Here is a 19,738-nt window from a genome sequence, read left to right as displayed (position 1 = left end):
AGGCTTACTCCTCATAGCTCACCACTGCCTGAAATTAGCTTGTTTACTTACCTCCTTGTCTAATGCCTATCTCCCCCTCCAACAGCTCCTGGTGGCAGTGAGTGGGACACAGTTGGCCTCCATCAATATTTGTTCAGTGAATACCGTGAATGGGATCACCCTTACAGACCCACATTACCTACTTTTCTAATCACTATGTGATCCTGGGCAGGACCCTGTCCTCTGGCCTCAGTCTCCCCATCCAAAGTTCTCTCTGGTCCCTCCAAAATCCAACCAGGGCTCCAACTGCCCCGGGAGGAGGGAAGAGAGGCTGAGACTGATCCCAGCAGTTTTTTCATAAAACAACTATGCAAATTATGTACAAAAACATGCAAGACAGCAGGTTCCCAGCAGAGCCTACAGTTCTGGCCACTTTACAACCAGGCCTGGGCTGGAAGGACAGTAGCATTTACTGAGCACCCACTTAACACCAGGCCCCTTACTGATAGGACCAGGTGAAATGGGCCTCCTTACTCCATAGTCTCAGGCCAGGCAACTTGCTGGAGGTTACAGAGAACTCAGCTGGTGAGTCAAGATGGAGTTAAGGGGAGCAAGGCATTACCAGGGGGGGACTGGTAACGGGGAAGGGCCTGGGAGAGCAGAGAGAGACCCAGTGCTGTGTGTCTGGTTCTCATCCCACAGGATAGGACCTAAGGAAAGGCAAGGTCAAAGGGCACAGGACAGCTCTCCCAGATCTTAGGGGCCACCTGAAGCCAGGGGCAGAGGCCCCAGAGATCTCACCAGCCCTGGGGTTCTGCTGGGCCTCCAGGAAACCAGATAGACCCTGCGGAGTCAGCCCGAGGCAGGCCCAGTCCTTCTAGCTGTGCTGGGACACCACACAGCTCTTCCGTCCTCCCCAAAGCCTCCCCAGGCACATGCTAGGCACACACCCTGGGAACACACAACACACACACACACACACACACACACACACACACACACACACACACACACACACACACACACACACACACACACACACACACACACACGAAATGTGCCCGTCTGTGTGTGATGTATCCAGGCTCAGCCTCCTGAGGAGTCCGGCTGTGGTCTCCCTCACCCGCCCGTTTGCTAGGTTATTTATAACCAGCACAAACTCACAACAGTGGAGATACAGCTCCTCACCCCAGGCCTATTCTGCTGGCTTCTGAGCTGCTCCATTTCAAGGGACAGAACAAGCCAGACTCAGCATGAGTCATGGGGGCCTCCAGGGCCACCACCACCATCACCTAGATGGGAAACTGAGGCACAGAGCAAGGAGTCAGAAAAAAAACTGGAGGAGGCCCCAGAGGCTTGTCTAGGGTCACATTCACCTCCAAGGCCACCTCCAGCCCCAGATAACACTCTCTGAGATATAGGGGCAGACGGATGCCCCAGCCCTCACCCTCATGTCCTGCATCCTGGGAGACAGGTGGGACCTCGCAGTAAGCAGGAGCTCTGAAGCCAGATTGCCTGGGTCCAAATCCCAGCACTGGCCCTCAGCGGCTGTGTGACCCTGGGCAAGAAAGTCCACCTCTCTGAGCCTCATTTTCTTCTCCTATGAAATGAACATAATAATAGTACCAACCTCAAAGGGTTGGGAGGATTAAATGAGATTATCCAAACAGGATCTCAGCCCAAAGCCTAGCTACCTCTTGGCCGAGCGACCTTGGGGCAAGCAAACAGGACAACAGTACAGCCCAGAAGGTCATGAGAACTGAAGCAAAGGTTCTGACACAGAGAAGGTGGTCAAAACACACAGACTCCTTTCTCTCTTCCTCTGCTCTCACGGGGTCCCGTGATTCCCTGACCACCCTCAGCTTCTCCCCTTGATAATCTTATCTCCTGTCACTAAGCGCATGGAGGTTTTTACAGCTATGGTGCCACTGAATCTTCTAAACAACTCCTTAATGGATAAATTCTCTCCCCAATTTTGCAGTGAGCACCCTGCCTTGTCAAATACAGGTGTTCTATAAATACCTAAGGGATGAATGGATGCAAGAATGAATGTGATCAGAAAGTCAGAAAATAACAAGTAGCGGAGAGAATGTAGAGAAGTTGGAAACCTCATGCACCACTGGTAGGAACGGAAAATGGTTCAGCCACCCTGGATAACAGTCTGGCAGTTCCTCAGAAGGTTAAACATAGAGTCATATGGTCCAATAATTCTACTCCTAGGGTATATACATCCAAGGGAAGTGAAAACATATGTCCAAATATTTAAAAAAAAAAATGCAACATTATTCATAACAGCCAAAAAGTAGAAATAACCCAAATATCTATCAACTGATAGATGGATAAATAAAAGGTGGTGTGTCCATACAATGGAATATTATTAAACAAAAATAGAAATGAGGTCTTGATACATGCTACCACAAGGATGAATCTTGAAAATATTATGCTGAGGGAAAGAAGCCAGTCACAAAAGACCACATCCTATTTGATTCCACTAATATGAAATGTCCAAGATAAGCAAACCCATAGAGACAGAAAGTAGATTAGTGACTCCTAGGGCTGAGTGATTGGGAAGAAAAGAGGAGTGACCCTTTTCTAACCCTAATAGGTATAGGGTTGCTTTTGGGGGTGATAAAAATGAGTAATATTGGTGATGGTTGCACAGCTGTAAAAATACTAAAAACCATTTAATTACATGCTTTAAATGGGTGGATTGTGGGGTATTTGAGTTAACTCTCAATAAAGCTGTTGTTTAGAAAAAAAGAAAAGAATGAATGTGTGATTGAGGATCAGAGAGGGTGAGGTACTTGCCCGAGGTCACACAGCAGAACCTGGACTCAAATGCTCGGATGGGAGGGAGGTGACCTCTCTCCGAAGGGCAAACACTGACTCTGCAGACCACAGGTGGGAGGGGCCAGTGCGGCAACTGCTTCCCCTGTGCTCGCCAAAGGCTACTTTGTCAGGTGGGACCAATGGAAGCAGCAGGCTTTGCCCAGCGGGACCCAAGAGAAGGGAGGCAACTCCAAACTCAGGCTGGCTGCCATCTGCACCGCTAGACCCCAGTGTCCCCAGCTCCAGCCACCAGTGGTTCCAGGATGTTCCCACTCAGACCCTCTGTCCATGTGGCTGGCCCCTGGCCGCCCTCAGCAAGAGACATGAGGATATGTCCCTGCCAGGGAAGGGGTCAGGAGGATGGCGAGGCCCTAGCGGTGAGACGCATCTGAGTGTGAAGTCAAGTCCGCCTGCCCCTCCCCCCGTGGCTGTCTAGGGCAGCCTTGAGAACAGACACCTCACCGGGCCCAGCCCCTCACCCTGCCCTGCCTCCACCTGGCTCTAGCACCAGCCTCCACCCAGCCCAGCTGGCAGCCGCTGAGCCCCAGGCTGGTTTCCACTCCCTACTCTCTGCGCAGAGGCCCGTCTGTCCTGAGGGCTGGGCTGAGGCACGAGCTGCCAGGCTTCTGACAAGTGTTTGGTGTCCCCCAAACCTCTACCAGGCTGAACCCAGGTTTGAAGCCTGCACCGCCTTAGTTCCCTGCTCCACTCCACAACCTCAGCAACCTTCGCCACCCCCGCCCCCCAATCTGGTCACTACGGGGGGAAGCGGTCTCCCCGCAGCTCAGACTGCAGGGCAGGAGCCCCAACGAGCCCCGAAGAGGGCGGAGCCAAGAACACCACGAGGACCCCCCAGCCCTCAGTCCCAGCTATGGGTGGAGGGAACCAGAGAAAACCCCGGCGCCCCATGTCCTCTCCCCGACACCCTCACCAGCCTCCTGCAGGTCCAGCGCATCCTTGTGTCCAGCCAATCCATCCTCAGCCCCCTGCCATAGGTTCTACCCTCCGCACCGAGCTCAGACGGAGTCCAAACGCCCCCAGGGCTTTAGGGACACTGAGTGCCCGGCCCCCATGTGCCCTGAAGTCCAGGGATGAGACACACCCTCCCCTCCTCATACGTCACTTGAACATGACTCCCTGACCAAAAACTCCTTCAACTGACCCATCACCTGACCCTCTGCAGGCAGGGTCAGAGGCCCTGGTCCTGGGATCCTGCCATCAGAGCCCCAATCACACCAGCTTGGCCTCCCTCCCCACAGGGGGCACCCCAGCCAGCCCCATACCAGAGCAGGATGCCAGGGACATCCAGATGAATGAGCCCAAGTGGTCCAGCCCCAGAACTAGAGCGCAGACAGTGTTTGTGGGAAAAGGGCCTGGCCTGGAAAAGCCGGGCTCGAAGATGGACATGCGGCAAAGGGCTATTCCTGGGACCCAGCTTGCTCCCCAAACCCCAGGACAAGGACAGTGTGGTGGTTGCCACCTTTGCAGGGATAGAGGCCTCTCATGACCACTGCCCCCACTACAAACACTACTGGTCACCAGCCCTGGGCAACATGCTGGACTCTGAGCCAAGTAAACCCGAATTCTTGAGACTACCCTGCGGTGCAGTGGTTACCATCCGGCTTACAGAGGACACGGGCGAGCTGCCCAAGGTCACCCAACTGACGAGCAGAGGTCAAAGACAGAGCCCAGCGGGGCTGCTGCCCAAACACCATTATCCCAGCCACCCCTTAGAGACTCACACACGTGCATCCAGGGAGGGGAGGCCGGGTTGGGAGGACTCAGCCCGCGCAACCTCGGCGCACCTCTACGGCACCCTGGGTAGCGGGCGTGGCCTTGCCTCCCACAGCGTGCTGGGGACAGTCTCACCTCTGAGCCGAGGCCCACGCTGACCCGCCACGCCGCATGACCTGACAGCTTTTCCCAACAGAAGCACTGCAGACCCCTGGGCGGGACAGTTCTCCAGGCCCTGCAGCATTTAGCAGCCGTGACCTCCACCCCGGGAAATGCCAGCAGCACCCCCATTACGGTGACAACAAAAAGTATCCCCGTGCGTTTCCAAATGCCCAGGCGCTGATACCTTCAACGCCCAGCTCAGGCCCCACTTCCTCCCGGAAGCTTCCCCATCCCACCCTTGTCTCAGTGACCACCCCCCTCCCTGCTCAGGACCCCAAATTCAGCATCTCTTGGTTGGGCCTCATTTTCCCACTTAGTCCAGCAACCCCCTGACCATTAACAGTGTTCCCAGAGATCAGAATCCCTGGAACGCCTCATACTGCGGATTCTGACTCAGGGTCCACAGCAGGCAGGTAGTTAAACGAAGGGACTGCCTCCCCTGGCCTCTCTGACCCAGCTGTCACTTTCCTTGGGGACACACAGCCACACCCCTCTCCCTCCTCCCCAGCTTGTCTGTACCAGGGTTTGGTAAATCACACATAAACAAATCTCCGAAAGAACCCAAGTTCTGAGCTTGCAGCATCACTGGAGGTCATGCAGAAGACAAGCTCTGAGGCCCTCTGCACCCCACCCCCGAGCCCCACCTTAATCACCTCTAAGGAGGCCAGATGAGCAGCTGCCCCTTTGACCTGCGCTCCCTGGACTCTGGGATTAAGCGCTGGGATTAAGGACGGACACACTCCTGGTCGCTTGGAGCTGCAGCAACATGCATGTGTGCATGTGTGTGTACATGCAGGTGCACACACGTGAGCACGCTGAGGGGCATTTCTGGGCATGTGTACAGGTACACGCGTGTGTGTATACCTTCAGGTTGTCTTAGGTGGGCTCAGATGCCTGTGCAGGCCTGGGTGTGTTGGTGTGAGTACAAGGGCTGCATCTCTGCGAGTGGTCCGTGTGCACCTGGCAGAGTGTGTGTCCCTGTCTCTGGGTGCCTGTGTGTGTTCAGGTATGTTTGTGGGTCTGTGTCTCCACGCGTGTGCACAGGACAGGGTGTGGGCTCAGGTCTACCTGTTCTTTCACGTACACAGATGGGTCTGCACGTGCACGTATGTCTATCTGTGCACCAACCCCCCCACCCCGAGGTAGGAGAGCGTCTCCCAGCTTCATGCACTGTTCTCCCAGCTGTTAGTACTGTGGCCACCCCAGGTTGTTGGCAGCAAGCCCCCTAGAGCTGAGAAAGTGGAGAGACAGCAACTTGGGGGCTCCTGACTCCCCTGGCCTCACACCTGAGTCACTAAAATAGCTGGTGGCAAAGGAACAGGCCACAAATGCCCCTCCCTTCCCAGACCCCAGGGCCCCCATGCATCAGCACAGACACACAGTAACACACCACAACACATGCATGCACCCATAAACCCAGCCCCTCGCCCGAACCTAAACAGAAACATGGCCTTAGCTCCGCACGGATAAAGGATCACCCTGGGTGCCACCACAGACTCGCAGACGGTCCCCAGAACTCAGAGATGGAACCGCCTCTTCTGGAGCTGAGATTGTCCCAAACCAGCCTCCTGGCTCCCCCGCCTCACGGGAGAACAGGATTCACCCATCCAGGGCTCAGCTCCCAGGGGCCACCCAGGGACCTGCCCTGGGGGAGCTGTTCTGCCTCTCAGTGCTGGGGACCCTGAACATCCAAGCTCTGTCTTTGGGCTTGGCATCCTCATCTGAACAGCAAGGTGAGGGGCTGACTTCCTGTGGCCCTTTGCCCTCGAAACTACACTTCTGGAGGGGCGGATGAAGGGAATGGGGGGTTCCAGGCCCAGAGGGCAAGGAGTAGAGTCGTCCCTCTAGCCCTGACCATAAACACCCCCTCAGCCCTCAAGACCCCTGTCCCCCAGGGGACTCTTCGGTTCCGGGCCCCTGAGTCACAGCCGGGACCCGAGAGGTTCCCATCAGCCCTGAGGAGTGAGTGCAGCAGAGGCCTCAGGGGAACCAGAGAAGGAGAGGGAGAGAGAAAAGGATGGGAGGGAAGGGGAGGAACAGCGGGCCGCAGAGGAGGAGGTGTGCAGGAGGATGGCCGGTGGAGGGAGATGGAGGGCAGAGGGGGAAGATTTCTCATAACCAAGCCTGAACCTCCCGTAAGGAGGCAGGAAGTACCCTCTTGCTGCGGTGCTCCCCGCTGCCAGCCTCCACTCTCCTCTTCTCCAAGCTCGGGGATCACAGGAGGAGGGGGCTGGGGAGAAAGGAGGAGATGGGACAACAGGGGAGAACCAGAAGTGAAATAGACTGAGGAGGATCGAAAACATGAAGAAGGAACAATGTAGCAATGTCTGAATTGGGGAAATGAAACAAAGTAATATGTGTGAAGCTGACCAGGGAGATGATATAATGGGGGGAGTAGCTGCTGCAACAATGTATCCAGGTGAGGGCTCCAAGGAGGTAAGGATGTAACCCTGTGGGGAGCCAGACACTATGAAGCAAGTAACAGAATTGGGGCTTAGCAAAGAATCCTACAGCTTGTAGAAGAGCAGTGCCTGGGAATCTAGAACAGGGAGACAGGAGAGAAGGGTCTGAAAAAGGGCTCACTGTACCTGGGAGCTGGGAGAAGAGGCTGGTAAATGATTCCCAGGGGAGGGGACATGTGTGCTGGGTTTTGGAGGATGAGCAGGAGTTTGCTGGAGAAGAACAGTCCGCAGAGAGTGAACACCATGTGGCAGACATGAAAGCAAGAGAAACAATGTTGTGCTCTATACCCAGCAAATAGCCAGGAGTCTTGGGTGGTAGAAGGGGGTCAAAGGGATGAGGCTGGAGAAGCACACTGAGTGCACTGAGGGGCATCGATTCGGTATAGAGTCTTGGGCATGAGGGCAGCCGGTTGGGTCAGGAAAGGCTTCCTGGGAGAGGTCAGTGGGAGCTGGGCCTGCAGTCTAGGCAGAAAGAGACAAGTAAAGAGAAGAAACGTGGTACAGGGGATGGTGCCCTGCCTAGGAGTCAGGAGACATAGTTCTTAGTCCCAGCTCAGCCACCAACTTGCTGTGTTACTTTGGGGAAGCCATTGTACCTCGCTGAGCCTCGATTTCCCCATGGGCAAAACAAAAAGGCTGAACAGCTCTCAGAAGACCTCACTATGACTCGAGAGCATTCCTTCAGCCTCGGTTTCCCCTTCAGGACAATGACAAGTTGGACAACAGTGTTTCAAAGGCCTTCCAGCTGAAATCATCTTCAGTCCTCTGATCTTTCCCCAGCCCGGGCTGGCCTCAGCCCATGGCCCAACCTGAACAGAAAACATGCAGCAAAGAAGCCCCGTGTGGAAGCCAAGAGTTCCAGTCCCAGCTCGGGGCTCCCCCAGAGCGGCCACACAGGCTCACCCAGCAAGGCCTGACCGGCCTTAAATTCATCGTCTCGGGGCACCACACTTTACAGTTTGCAGCACACGAGGTAGCATGGAGCAGCGCTTGTGCATCAGATAGTACTCTGAGGCTAGACTGTTTGGGTTCAAATCCTAGTAAGTGTGCCACTTACTAGCTCTGTGACCTTGGACATGTTTCTTAACCTCTCTGTGCCTCAATTCCCTTTTCTGTAAAACCAAGGTAATAATGGTAGCTCCTTCATAAGGTTGTAAAGATTAAGTGAGCTTTAACTTTTTTTTTTTTTGGCGGTACGCGGGCCTCTCACTGTTGTGGCCTCTCCCGTTGCGGAGCACAGGCTCCGGACGCGCAGGCTCAGCGGCCACGGCTCATGGGCCCAGCTGCTCAGTGGCATGTGGGATCTTCCCGGACCGGGGCACGAACCCGTGTCCCCTGCATCGGCAGGCGGACTCTCAACCACTGCGCCACCAGGGAAGCCCTTAAGTGAGCTTTTCTACATAAGACATTTGGCAGAGTAACTTGCACATGGCAGGCACTCAACAGGCATAATTCAATATTAACATCACCACATCCATGCTCTTGCTGTCATCCCATGCCAGTCCCTCAGCGTGGGGCTGCACCCATTTTACAGACCAACATCCTCTACCTTGAGGATGGAACCCAATGCCTTGGTTTGGACTCAAAGCCCACCTTGTGAGCCACTGGAGAATTCTCCCATGCTGAGGCCCTCTGGCGTTCAATTGTTCAGCCCCAAAACACCCCGTGGCACAGGGCCAGGCACCCAGGAGGTGACCAGCGAATGTCTGTTAAATGTAAGAAGCAATACACTCTCATTAGAAACAGCATCACCTACAGCAATGGCTCTTCCACCCCAAAGGGAGGTATGTTCCCATCTCCACACATGTCTCTCCCCGAGCTGGGACTTACTACCTTTAACCACACTTCGGTTCCCTAACATACCATGACTTTTCCCACCTCTGAGCCTTTGTCCACCTTGATCCCTCTGCCTATCAATGTGCTGCCATCCTTCAAGGCCTGGAACAAAGGACACCTCCTCCATGGAGCCCTCCCTGATTTGCCAGAGCCAAAACCAACTTCTCTTTCCCCTGACTCACTTCCTCAGCCCCTCATCTAACTGGGAGCTTCCTGAGGTCAGGGAGCAGGTTGAGCCCCCTCAGTGTTCCTAGAGCTCAGCACAGGCCAGACACAGAGCGGACAGCAGTAAACAGTGCCTACAATGACTGGCAGGTCAGCAGCAGAACTGGGACAAGAATCTAGGCACTGGACTCCCTGCCCAGTTGCTCCTCTCTGCCCAGGAAACCAGACTCACAGCCCAGCCTCCAATTGGCCTGGATCATGTCCCAGAGGCTGGGAAGGAACGTGGTGCTCAGCGCGATGGGCAAGGAAAGGGCCCCTCCTACCCTGGCCCAGGAGGAACCATAGACAGGCCACTTGAAGGAAGCAGGCCTCCTATCCTCCCCACAACCGAGCAGGTCTGCCCTCCCTTCCCAACTGGGCTACCCCAGGTCAGGCCCTGCCCTCTCCGGCCTCTGGTCTTCCTGTTAGTTCCTCAAATGTGAAGACTGGAAAGGCCCCTGGGTCACCCAATCCAATCTCCCCACTTTGCAGATGTGGAAGTAGAGGCTGGGGGGCAGGGGGGGTAGCTGCCCATGGTCACATGACCAGCCACCTCTCAGATTCACCTCTGAGACCTAACAATCTTAGGGAAAACATAATCATTGAAATAAGTAAAATAAAAGTAACTATTCAGGGCTTCCCTGGTGGCGCAGTGGTTGAGAGTCTGCCTGCCGATGCAGGGGACACGGGTTCGTGCCCTGGTCCGGGAAGATCCCACGTGCCGCGGAGCGGCTGGGCCCGTGAGCCATGGCTGCTGAGCCTGCGCGTCCGGAGCCTGTGCTCCGCAACGGGAGAGGCCACAACAGTGAGAGGCCCGCGTACCGCAAAAAAAAAAAAAAAAAAGTAACTATTCAGGAGCAGCTTCCTTTTAACTAGCTGCCAGCTCGTTAACTAGCTGCACCTCCCCCAGCACTGCTCCTAACCCCAGCCTAGTGAATGAGGCATTATTGGCCCATTTGACAGAGGAGGAGAGTAAGGCTGAGTCAAGGAGTCGCTTGCCCAGGTTCACGATGCTTCTGTGGCAGAGCTGGGATTCGAACCTGTCTGGGGGAGGGAGGCAGGGCCTCCTCCCTGCTTCTCTTCAATGCCTGCCCTCACAGCACAACACGCCTGCCACAAACCCACCAAGCAAGGCTCACCGACAAGAGGCAGGACACACGCAAGATACACCTGCACACCCACAGCCCCCAGCACAGGGCCAGGTAGAGAGCAGGTGCCCGATCAATGTCTGCAGAATGAACCAACTAGTCCATCAAAAGACAGGCCCGGTGCCCGAGCCCACGCAGCCCTGAGCCTCCTCGGCCTGCCCGATGCCCCCAGACAACATGGCATCTCAGGAAGCGGCCTCCAGCTGCTTGCTAACTGCCTCACCTGGGGCACACTGCTTAACCTCTTGGGCCTCTGTGTCGCCATCTGTAAAGTGGGGTAACAATACCTACCTCATAGGGTTGTGGTAAGAACTGAGATAAAGCATGTTAAGCACTTGGAACTGTGCCTGGTACGCAGCACGCACTCTCTAAGTACCGGCCACTATCACTGTCACCATCACCATCGTGCCTGGCTCCCTGACAAGGGAGCAACTTCAGGGCAGGAGCCAGGTAGAATTCAGCTGCAGACACCCTCACCCCACCCTCGATGGCAGCCTAGCCGTGAGGAGGTGGCAGGAAACATGTGGTAGGTGAGCGAAGGGCTGAGACAGACATGGGCACCCACCCCGGCTGTGGGCCCTGGAGAGGGTGTCAGTACATGGGTGCTGCCAGGCACCCCGAGAAGCAAGAATATCCTTCCCCTGCTCCCACTGTAACAGCCCCCCCGCCTCTCCAGGAGCTTTGCCTGCTCAGTCCCCACACAGCCCCCCAAATCCCACCCCAGGAAGGGAAGACAGGCCTAATGAGCCGCCCACAGTGCCCTGGTGCCCGCAATCGAATTGGCAATCAGTTTGCTGCAATTAGATTCCCCAGATCCTGCTCGCGATTGATTCTAAATTACCCTTATTAAAGTCTGGACCGGTGAGCAGGGCTTCGGGGGTGGGGGCAGGACAGGTGGGGCCTGGCTGGCAGCTCAGGACGTGCAGAGTTCTAGGAGGGCTTGGGCTAAGGCTGATCCCAGGGTGAAGCAAGCCCATGGCCCAGAAGCGGGGTCCAGGCCCTAACTGGCATCATCCCCCACCCCACACCCACGCCTCAGATTCCCCCCCAGCCCCCCAAGCCCCCACCACTCATCGCTCATCTCAGAAGACCCCAGTCCTGAAGGGGTGCGATAACACGGTCAGCAACAGCGCAGCCAGAACCCAGAGTAGCTGAAAAGCAACTGAACACCCAGCTCCACCCATGCCCAGCCGTGTGAGCTCTGACAGGTGGCCTGACATCTCCAAGCCTCACCAGCGTCAGAAGGCTCAATGAGACCACCTCCCCAGTCCTTGGTCAAGGCCCCAGGCCATCTCTGGGCTTCGGGACTCCCATCTGTGAGACAGCAGGCTACAGGCTGCAGGGCTGCGGGGCCGATGGTCTCTTTAGGGCTCTCTCATCCCTGAGGTCCTATGCAAACAACAACAGTCACCTACTCTGGGCCAGGACCTGTGTCATGAACGGAACACAGCCGAGGTACTCCCCAGCTGGGAGGAAAATAGGAAGAGCCCAGTGTCACCATGTCCATGGCTATATCTCAAACAGCAAGGTCTCTCTGGGGTTCCAGGACTGGAAGGGCGGGCCTGAAGAGTCATCAAGTCCAATCTTCTGCCTCCAGACTTACCCACAGGCTGCCAACAGCTCCAAAGAACCGAATTCCTCATGAACTCAGTACCACGAGGCACTGGAAAGTGCCTCCTCTCATCTGGCCCAAATCCTGCCTGCTGCAATTGGGAGTCCAGGCCCACGTTCTCCCTCTTAGGGTAGCCCGGCGGCGATTCTGCTTTGGGTCATCCACGATCATTCAAACTTGGTTCCCAAATTCTCCACCCCCAAAAAGCAATTCCTCGGTGAGATCAAGAAAGGGACAGGAAAAGAGCAAAACCAAAGCAGGTATACAGAAGAGATCGCTATTTGCAGGAGCAGAGCCCACTTCTCACCAGGCACTTTATTATTTTGTGTTGTTCATTCTCAAGGAACTCGGAGGCAGAGGTATTCTTAGCTCATTTTAAAGAGGCAACTGAGGCTCAGAGAGGTTAAGTGAACTTGCCAAGATCACATAGCCAGAAATTGGCAGAACCAGGACTTCAACCCTGGTCCAGTTGGCTCTGGGGCTCCTCAAGCTGCACCCTCAGGTTTGGCGACCCCAAAACAGACATAGCACCAAGGCCCAGGTGGGGACCCAGGGGTGGGAAGAAGGCAGACCTCAGCCAGCTGGGGCACGTAGAACCCTCTCCACCTGGTATGAAAGGCCAGCACAGGCATTCCCTGCCCTCCACCCTCAGCAGCCAGGTAGGGAAGGGGCCAGATCACTTGTCAGGGGCCACCCTCACCCCATCCCCCCGCTGGGCCCTCAGCCATTGCCGCTCAGACTCCCCCTGTAATCACGGCTTCCTGTTTGGCGCTGAGACTGGGCCTGGTCAGTGGGGGAGGGGAGCAGACACCCCCCTGGCCAGGGCCTGCTCTGGAGGGAGGGGGGCCGGAAGTGAGGCCTACCCGGCCTCCTGGAATCTTGGGAGGCTGGGAGCCAAGGCAAGGGGAGTGGGTGTCAGCCAACAAATATTTACCAGGCGTCGGCCTGATGTTCCCAGGATGTGGTGGAACGTTAGGGGGGACAGCAGGACAAGCCAGGTGGTCTGGGACCAGCACAGACCCTGCTCGCTGCTTCAGGGGGCAGTTGCGGGGTGAGCAAGGGGCTGGACCCTGGGGCAGCCTCGGGCTCCAGTCACCCTGCCCCCCACCGCGGACACAAAATCACAGGGCCCCGAGCAGCTGGGCTGGAGCCCAGAGCCACAGGGCCTGCGTCCCACACAGAAGCGATGACCGCACCTTGGCGCTCAGACCGCGGGCCCACCCCATACGGCCCCCTGGCGCCTCCGAAGCCACGGGCACACACCTTGGACCCAGCAGGACTCTGCCAGCCTCACCGTCACCCCAACTCACCTCCAAAGTAGACAACACAAAGCCCCAGCCCGGGCTCCAAAGTTCACAGTCCTGGCTTCCCTCCTTCCTTCCTTCATTCATTCACTCATTCATTCATTCAAACCATTCAATTCTGGGCCAGGCAAAGAGTTGGACTTGGGGGTTCAGCAAAGAACAAGGCAAACACAGAGCCTCCCTAAGGCGCTCATGGTCTATCAGGAAAGTATTCTGATACTTCTCCTGACTGCTGTGTGACCTCCAAGTCACTCCCCCGCTCCGAGGCTCTGTCACTCAGGCCAGAGAAAACCTTAGGTGCCAGGGGGCCAGGACTCAGGGGTGGGGTGGTAGGGATGTACATTTGGGTTCCACACAACTTTCTCAGGGCCAGAGGGGATTAAAGGCAGGCCTGGTCGCCTATGCAGAGAGTGAGCCCACACTGGGGGCATCCAGTGTGTGTACAGGGGGAACGGTGGCTTTTTTAGACCCCTCTCATTCTGAGGTTCTAAACATTTCCCCTGTCCTGTGCCATGATCACATGATCCAGACACAAGCCCCCGCACCCCCCCAATCTTGTTGACTCCCGGCACAGTTTATAAAGCTCTCCCTTGACCCGTCGCCCATGACCTTCAGAATAGCTCGTTTACAGATCACAGAGCCTTGTGAGGCAGTGGAGGAGCAAGGGCTCCAGGGCCAGACCCGTCCCCCGCCCCATGCAACATGCCTCCAAGGCTACAGTGAGAATTAAATGAAAAAAGATAGGAGACATGCCCGGCCCAGAGCCTGGCAATGAGCAGGCATTCATGATACAGGTAATGTGGGTATAATTTGCGGGTAAGGAGGGCCCAGAGAGGTAAGTACCTTGCCCAAGATCACACAGCAAGAGAGGGTAAAATCAGGACTGCGGCCCAGTTCTATTAGCCTGCCAGGCCCTGGCTCAATCCAGCTCTGCCACTTGCCAACTGTGTGACGTTGAGCAAATCACTTAACCTCTCTGTGCCTCAGTTTTCTTCATCTGTAAAATGGGAGTTCTAACAATTCCTACCTCCAAAGATTATCATGAGGATTAAATGAGCCAATGCATATAAAGTGCTCAGTGGGCAGGGCTCTCAGTCTGAGGGCTCTTAAGCCCTCAGAGGTGTGGAAGCTGCCTCCCAAATCATGGCCTCAGCCACTGCCAGGCTCACCACCTCCCATCCCCAGCTGTCTCAGTTTGCTCCAGCCTTCAGGAATCCTATTACAGCCCCTTCTAGAACAACCCGTCCCTCTCCCCGCAAGCAGCTCTGGGGCATGGTCCCAGCTCCAATGGGAGGGGCAGGAGGGAGGCCTGCAGCAAGACCTGGCTTCTAGGGGAAGCTCTGTCTTGACTCTCTCCTCTCCACGATGCCCCTCTCATCCACCCCACTTCTGCCCCAGCATTTTCCAGATGTCAAGCCCAAAGCTGTCCCTGCCCCAGCGCTGCCCTGGGGCCTCCCAGGACCCCATGACCCAATCCATGGGGTAGGAGCAGCCATTTGTTTTCAAAAGGCCACACTGCTTTTTCTCCAGCAGAGGTCAACCCCACACCAATCCCCAATATGAGGGAACGAGAAACACACTGAATTTGTAGCTGGGGGCACTGTGTTGCTCCCCAGGGAGCAGAAAGCACCAGGTTCCAATCCCAACTCGGGCATGAGAATGGTGTGACACCCCCCCCGACCAATAACACCCCTAATAATAATTGTATACATCAAGTATTTGTCCCCAGTTGACAGGTAAGAAAGCTGAGGGTCAGGGCAGGCTACAGCTTACTCAGTGTCACATGGCAACCATTTTTATAGCTTAGCTTAAAACCTCCTCCTCCAGGAAGCCCTCCCTTGCCCTCCAGGCTCCCTCCTGGAAAGGCCCCATCTCCTGAGAGCTCACTGGCAAGCTGTGCTCAGTCTCCCCAAGGAGATTATTTTCTCATCACAACACCCCTGTGAGGCTGGCACTGTTATTGTCCCCATTTTACAATGAGGACGTTGAAACAGAAATCCCTTACCCAAACTTTCTGTCCCTGGAGCCCCTGCCACCTTGGGTGCTAACAGCAACAGATCCCTATGGTATCCCTGTGTCAGGGCCTGGCCTGGAACAGTCTAGGGGTCCCCAACGTTTAATTTTTAAAGTGAGAACAATCTTGCCCTGGCAACCCAATGTTCACAGTCAACCAGAGGAGCTGGAGGGAAGAGGAGTAGGGAGCTCCTGGATACCTGAAATTGTGGGGGTGGGGAGGGAGCAGGAACCACCAGGCATGGGGCTGGGGATTCAAAAGAATTCCCTGATTGATTTCCCCTTCCCATGGTCCCTCACCCTACCACCCCCCATCCCTACCACATTCCCAAACACAGAATGGCAACCTTGTAAAAGAACAAGTGAACACTTGCTGAGTGTTACTATGCGCCAGGCACTGTGCTAAGAGCTTTATATGTTAACCCCGCTCACTCTCCTATTCTCCCCATTTTACAGAGGTGGAAATGAAAGCAGAGAGGTTAAGTAACTTTCTCAAGGTCACATAGCCACAAAACAGTGAACTCCCAACATTGGGAATTCAAACAAGGCTGAGTGACACCTAAATCCCTTTCAGCCCTGAGCATCTAAAGAACACTTTTCAAGCTGAAATCTCCAGGATCCCCACACTCTGGGCCTTTCTGGGTAGTGACTTAAGTACAGCAACTGAAGCGGCCCTGAAGGCAGATGTCTCTCAGAGTCGTAATTAGCTGGTCTCTCAGGAGAGGACTCCCAGAGCAGATGCCAGGACACACATGCACACACCCCAACTCACCATCTGCAGCGCGAATGAGCCCCACTACTCCTACTGAGGCCATCCTGGAAGCTGCTCCACACACACACACACACACACACACACACACACACACACACACACACACACACTCCTTTTCAAGCTGGTGGGCACCTAGGTGTCATCCTGCCCTTCCCCTACCCTGAGCCAGCCACTGCCCATCCCAGTGATGTCCTGGGAGGCCCCCGCCACGGAGGCCACTCCTGGAGCCATCCTGGTTGGGGCTCTTCTGGTCTAATCTCAGTCGCTCCTGCTGCAGGCATCACCCTCCTCCTCTGGTGTGCCTCCCTGGCTACTGGTCACCACCCATTAACCCTTTGCCTCCCAGGCCAGATGAGGTGACGTCCCTGCTCGGCAGCCGGGCCCCTGGAAAGGTGTGAAGCCTGGAGAGGGATGCCCCCCTACCTCATCCGGGGCCCCACCCCTCCTCTCCTCCAAGTCAAGCCCACCATCTGAGCCTCCAGGCCCAGACCCCGGGGGTGTGATTTACCTGCCACCCAGCACTGGGTCTGAGCCACACCCACTCTACCTCGGCCTCAGATCCAGGGGCACCCTGCCTTATCGGGGCCTTTCACCTCCGTACGCTCATTTAATTCTTTCCACCACCTCACGGGGCACAGATTACGAGCCTTGGTCTATGGATGAGGAAAAGTTGTTCGGCGAGGGACGTGACTTGCCCAGGGGTCACCCAGCTCGGGATCCTGCTGGGCTGCCAGGTCTAAAGCATGCTGTCCGGTGTCCCTTTCATTCATCACACACCAAGCATTGACTGAGCTCTTCCTGTGGGTGAGCACACACATCCTCTCATTTAATCTCTCAGGAGGGTGTTATTAGCCCCGTTCCACAGAGGGGGAAATGGAGGCTCAGAGAGGTGAGATAACTTGTCCAAGGTCACACCACGAATCAGGGGAGGGATCAGGATTTGAACCCAAGGCTGTGTGATTTCCACATCTTTGATTTCAAAGATGGTCTTCCAGAAGTGTAGCTGAGAAAGTAACCCAGCTGCTAGGATGGGCTGGGTCCCTGTCCCTCCCTGGGACCTCTTTTCCTCACCCCACCTGGGGAATAACTGGGGATGAGGCACCCAGCCCACCGGGCCCCATACTCAGCCTGGCATGCAACACTCCCCCCCACCCCAGCTCATAGTCCCCAGATGGGAAAGGCTGAGGAGTAGCCTGCCTGTCCAAGATGCAACCTCTGAGTCCCTGCTGACCTCCTCCCATTTCACAGACTGGCCAACTGAGGCCCAAAGAGACTTGCAGTGGAGGAGTAGGCACCCGGGGCGGGGGGTTTGCCTGAGAGGCCTGGGTCCCTCTCAGCCTGGGGAACGGGGGACAGGCATAGCTCCTAGAACCAACCCAGGGGATCAGGCCTAGAAACCCCCCAGTTCATGCCCAGGCCAGGCTCCAGACACGTGCCCATAGGGAACTCACTTGGGACCTGGGTCCCTCAATGGGGAGGAGGTGGCCTTTCCTCCTGCTCCCCCTGATGGAGCTGGGACTGAGCTCAACCCCACGGCTGCTGCGGTCACTCAAAGGAACACCCAGGGGTCACCTCATACATACTCACCGCACCTGCACACTCGGCCCCACTCAGGGGCGCATGCTCCACGCACGGGGTAACCCATGCACCTGCCAACACACGCCTGCACACACACTCCCATGGGCTGGAGCACACACCCACCACAGAGATCTCCCCCTCAACACACTCACCTCTTGTAGGCACACACAGCATGGCCAACAGTCCCCAGCCCGTCTCCGGCACACACCGTGCACAATGGGTCACCCTGACACGACCACACGCAGGTAGGGCACGATGGCCCCCATCCATGGGGACGGACTGGTCCTCACGCCTCATCCTTCACCCGTGCACACCCCACAGGTCCCAGCACCCTCCACGGAGGTGGCCACACACGCGGTCACACTCATCCACCCCCTCAGGTCACCTTCACACAGGTCCCCTTCACCCCTCCCCCTCCCCGGGCCCCCCTGCCCTCCCGCCGCGACCCTCGGAGGGAGGAACCTAACGCACACCCTCCCCCAGCAGGGGGAGGCGACCCGATTCCCTAAAAGTGGCCGCGGTCCGGGCACACCCACGAAGCAAAGCCACGTCTGCTCAGACCCGAGACACGCCCAGCGCGGCCCCGCGCCCGGACCCCAGCCCGGACCCCAGGCCGCCCACGGGGAAGGGTCCCGCCCCCGGGGAAACGAGCCCCCGGGGAAACGAGCCCCCGGGAGGCGCGGACGGCCAGGCACTGGACCCCCGCCCCCCCCCCCAGGCCGGCGCGGCGCGCAAGCCGGGGCGCGGGAGCGGGAAGCACTCACCCCCGCGGCGCGCCCCGCCAGCAGCAGCAGCAGCAGTGGCGGCAGGAGCAGCCCGCGGGCCCCTGGCCCGGCCGCGGCCCCGGCCCCAGCGCCAGCCCCGTGGGCGGCCCCGGCGCGGTGCGGCGGACCGGGCTTCATGGCGGCGGCGGCGGCGGCGGGCGGGCGCCTTTGTTCCCGAGGCGGCGGCGACGGCGGCGCGGCCCGGCGGCTGGCCCGGCGCGCTCTCGGTCGGCGCTCCGGCTCGGCGGCCCGGCTCCGCCCGGCAGCTCCGCGCCCACGGCCGCCGCGCCTGCAGGAAGCGTGCGCCGCCGCCAGGCCGCCCCCAGCGCGGGAGGCGGGGCGGGGAGGGGCGGGGCTGGACGCTGAGCTCCCCCCGCAGCCCGGGCCGCCCGGGTGCCCCCGCGCCCCACACGCGCCCGCCCGCCCGCCGCGGGATGAGGCGGGGGGGGGGGGGGGGGTGGTACGTGCGACCCGAGACGGGTGGCCGGCCTCGCGGAGGCTTGCTCTGGGGACGGGGCCGTCGCAGGGCTTGGAGGGGAAGGACCCCGCGTGGGGATGCGGGGTACGACCCGGCTTGTCGGAGGGTCTGGGTAGATGGGTCGCATCTGCGTGACCATTAATACCCTCCCCGCTAACGACTCGGTTCACTGGCTCTCCCAGGACCCATCACCCCCGCCCTCAAGCCGGTCCACCGAGGGGGACAGAGGTCATCCGAGTCCACTGGGCTTTGATGTCTCCACGGGTGGGCAACGGGAACTCAGATCAGGCGTGGCCCCCTTTGGGCCCTGTCACTGGGGTGGGCAGACTTGGCCTAGTGCTGCTTCCCCACCAGCTGTGTGACCTCAGGCAGGTGTCCCCAGCTCTCTGAGACTCAGATTCCTCACTGTAGGATGCAGACCCCCCTACCCCTGCCCCACATTCCTTTTCCCAAACGTGGTCATTGTGCGTTTCTCTGGTGCCTTTATCCCCACCTGACATACGATGCACTGCACTTACCCACTGGGGTCTCCCACCACTAGCACATGAGCCCCAGGAGGGCAACGGTTTGTGTCGTCTTGTTCACTGCTGTGTCCCCAGCACTAGCCCAGGGCCTGGTGCGTAGCAGTGGCTCAATACAAATTTGTTGAATCAATGAATGTGTTTCCCACTCCCCTCCCAGTCACCCCCACCCACCTGTTTTGGGAGAAGAAGGGGGTAAGTATTTATTTAGCCCTTACCCATGCCAAGTGCTTTACAGGGGTTATCTCATCTCACCCTCTCAGTGACCCCATGAAGTAGGTGCTGTCAATAGTTCCACTTCCTAGATGGGAAACCGAGGCCCAGAGAGGGGAGGTTATTTGC

The 19,738-nt window shown here is 57.3% G+C and overlaps 1 protein-coding gene across 1 annotated transcript in view; it reads right to left on the bottom strand.

Annotated features, from left to right (window-relative positions):
- SDC3 (syndecan 3) overlaps positions 1 to 18,535 on the bottom strand; it is a gene marked incomplete at its 5' end in the record, with an annotated part of 38,130 nt that extends 19,595 nt beyond the window's left edge. Inside the window, one exon of the mRNA XM_082652840.1 lies at positions 18,398 to 18,535. Coding sequence (XP_082508966.1) covers positions 18,398 to 18,535 — 138 coding nt within the window. The remainder of the gene's footprint in view (positions 1 to 18,397) is intronic.
- Positions 18,536 to 19,738: the final 1,203 nt, after the last annotated feature.

Source organism: Grampus griseus (assembly GCF_964374135.1).
Source record: "Grampus griseus genome assembly, chromosome: 1".
Taxonomy (NCBI): Eukaryota; Metazoa; Chordata; class Mammalia; order Artiodactyla; family Delphinidae; genus Grampus; species Grampus griseus.
Note: the sequence above shows the minus strand (reverse complement) of the source record. Positions and strands in the feature narration are given on the sequence as shown.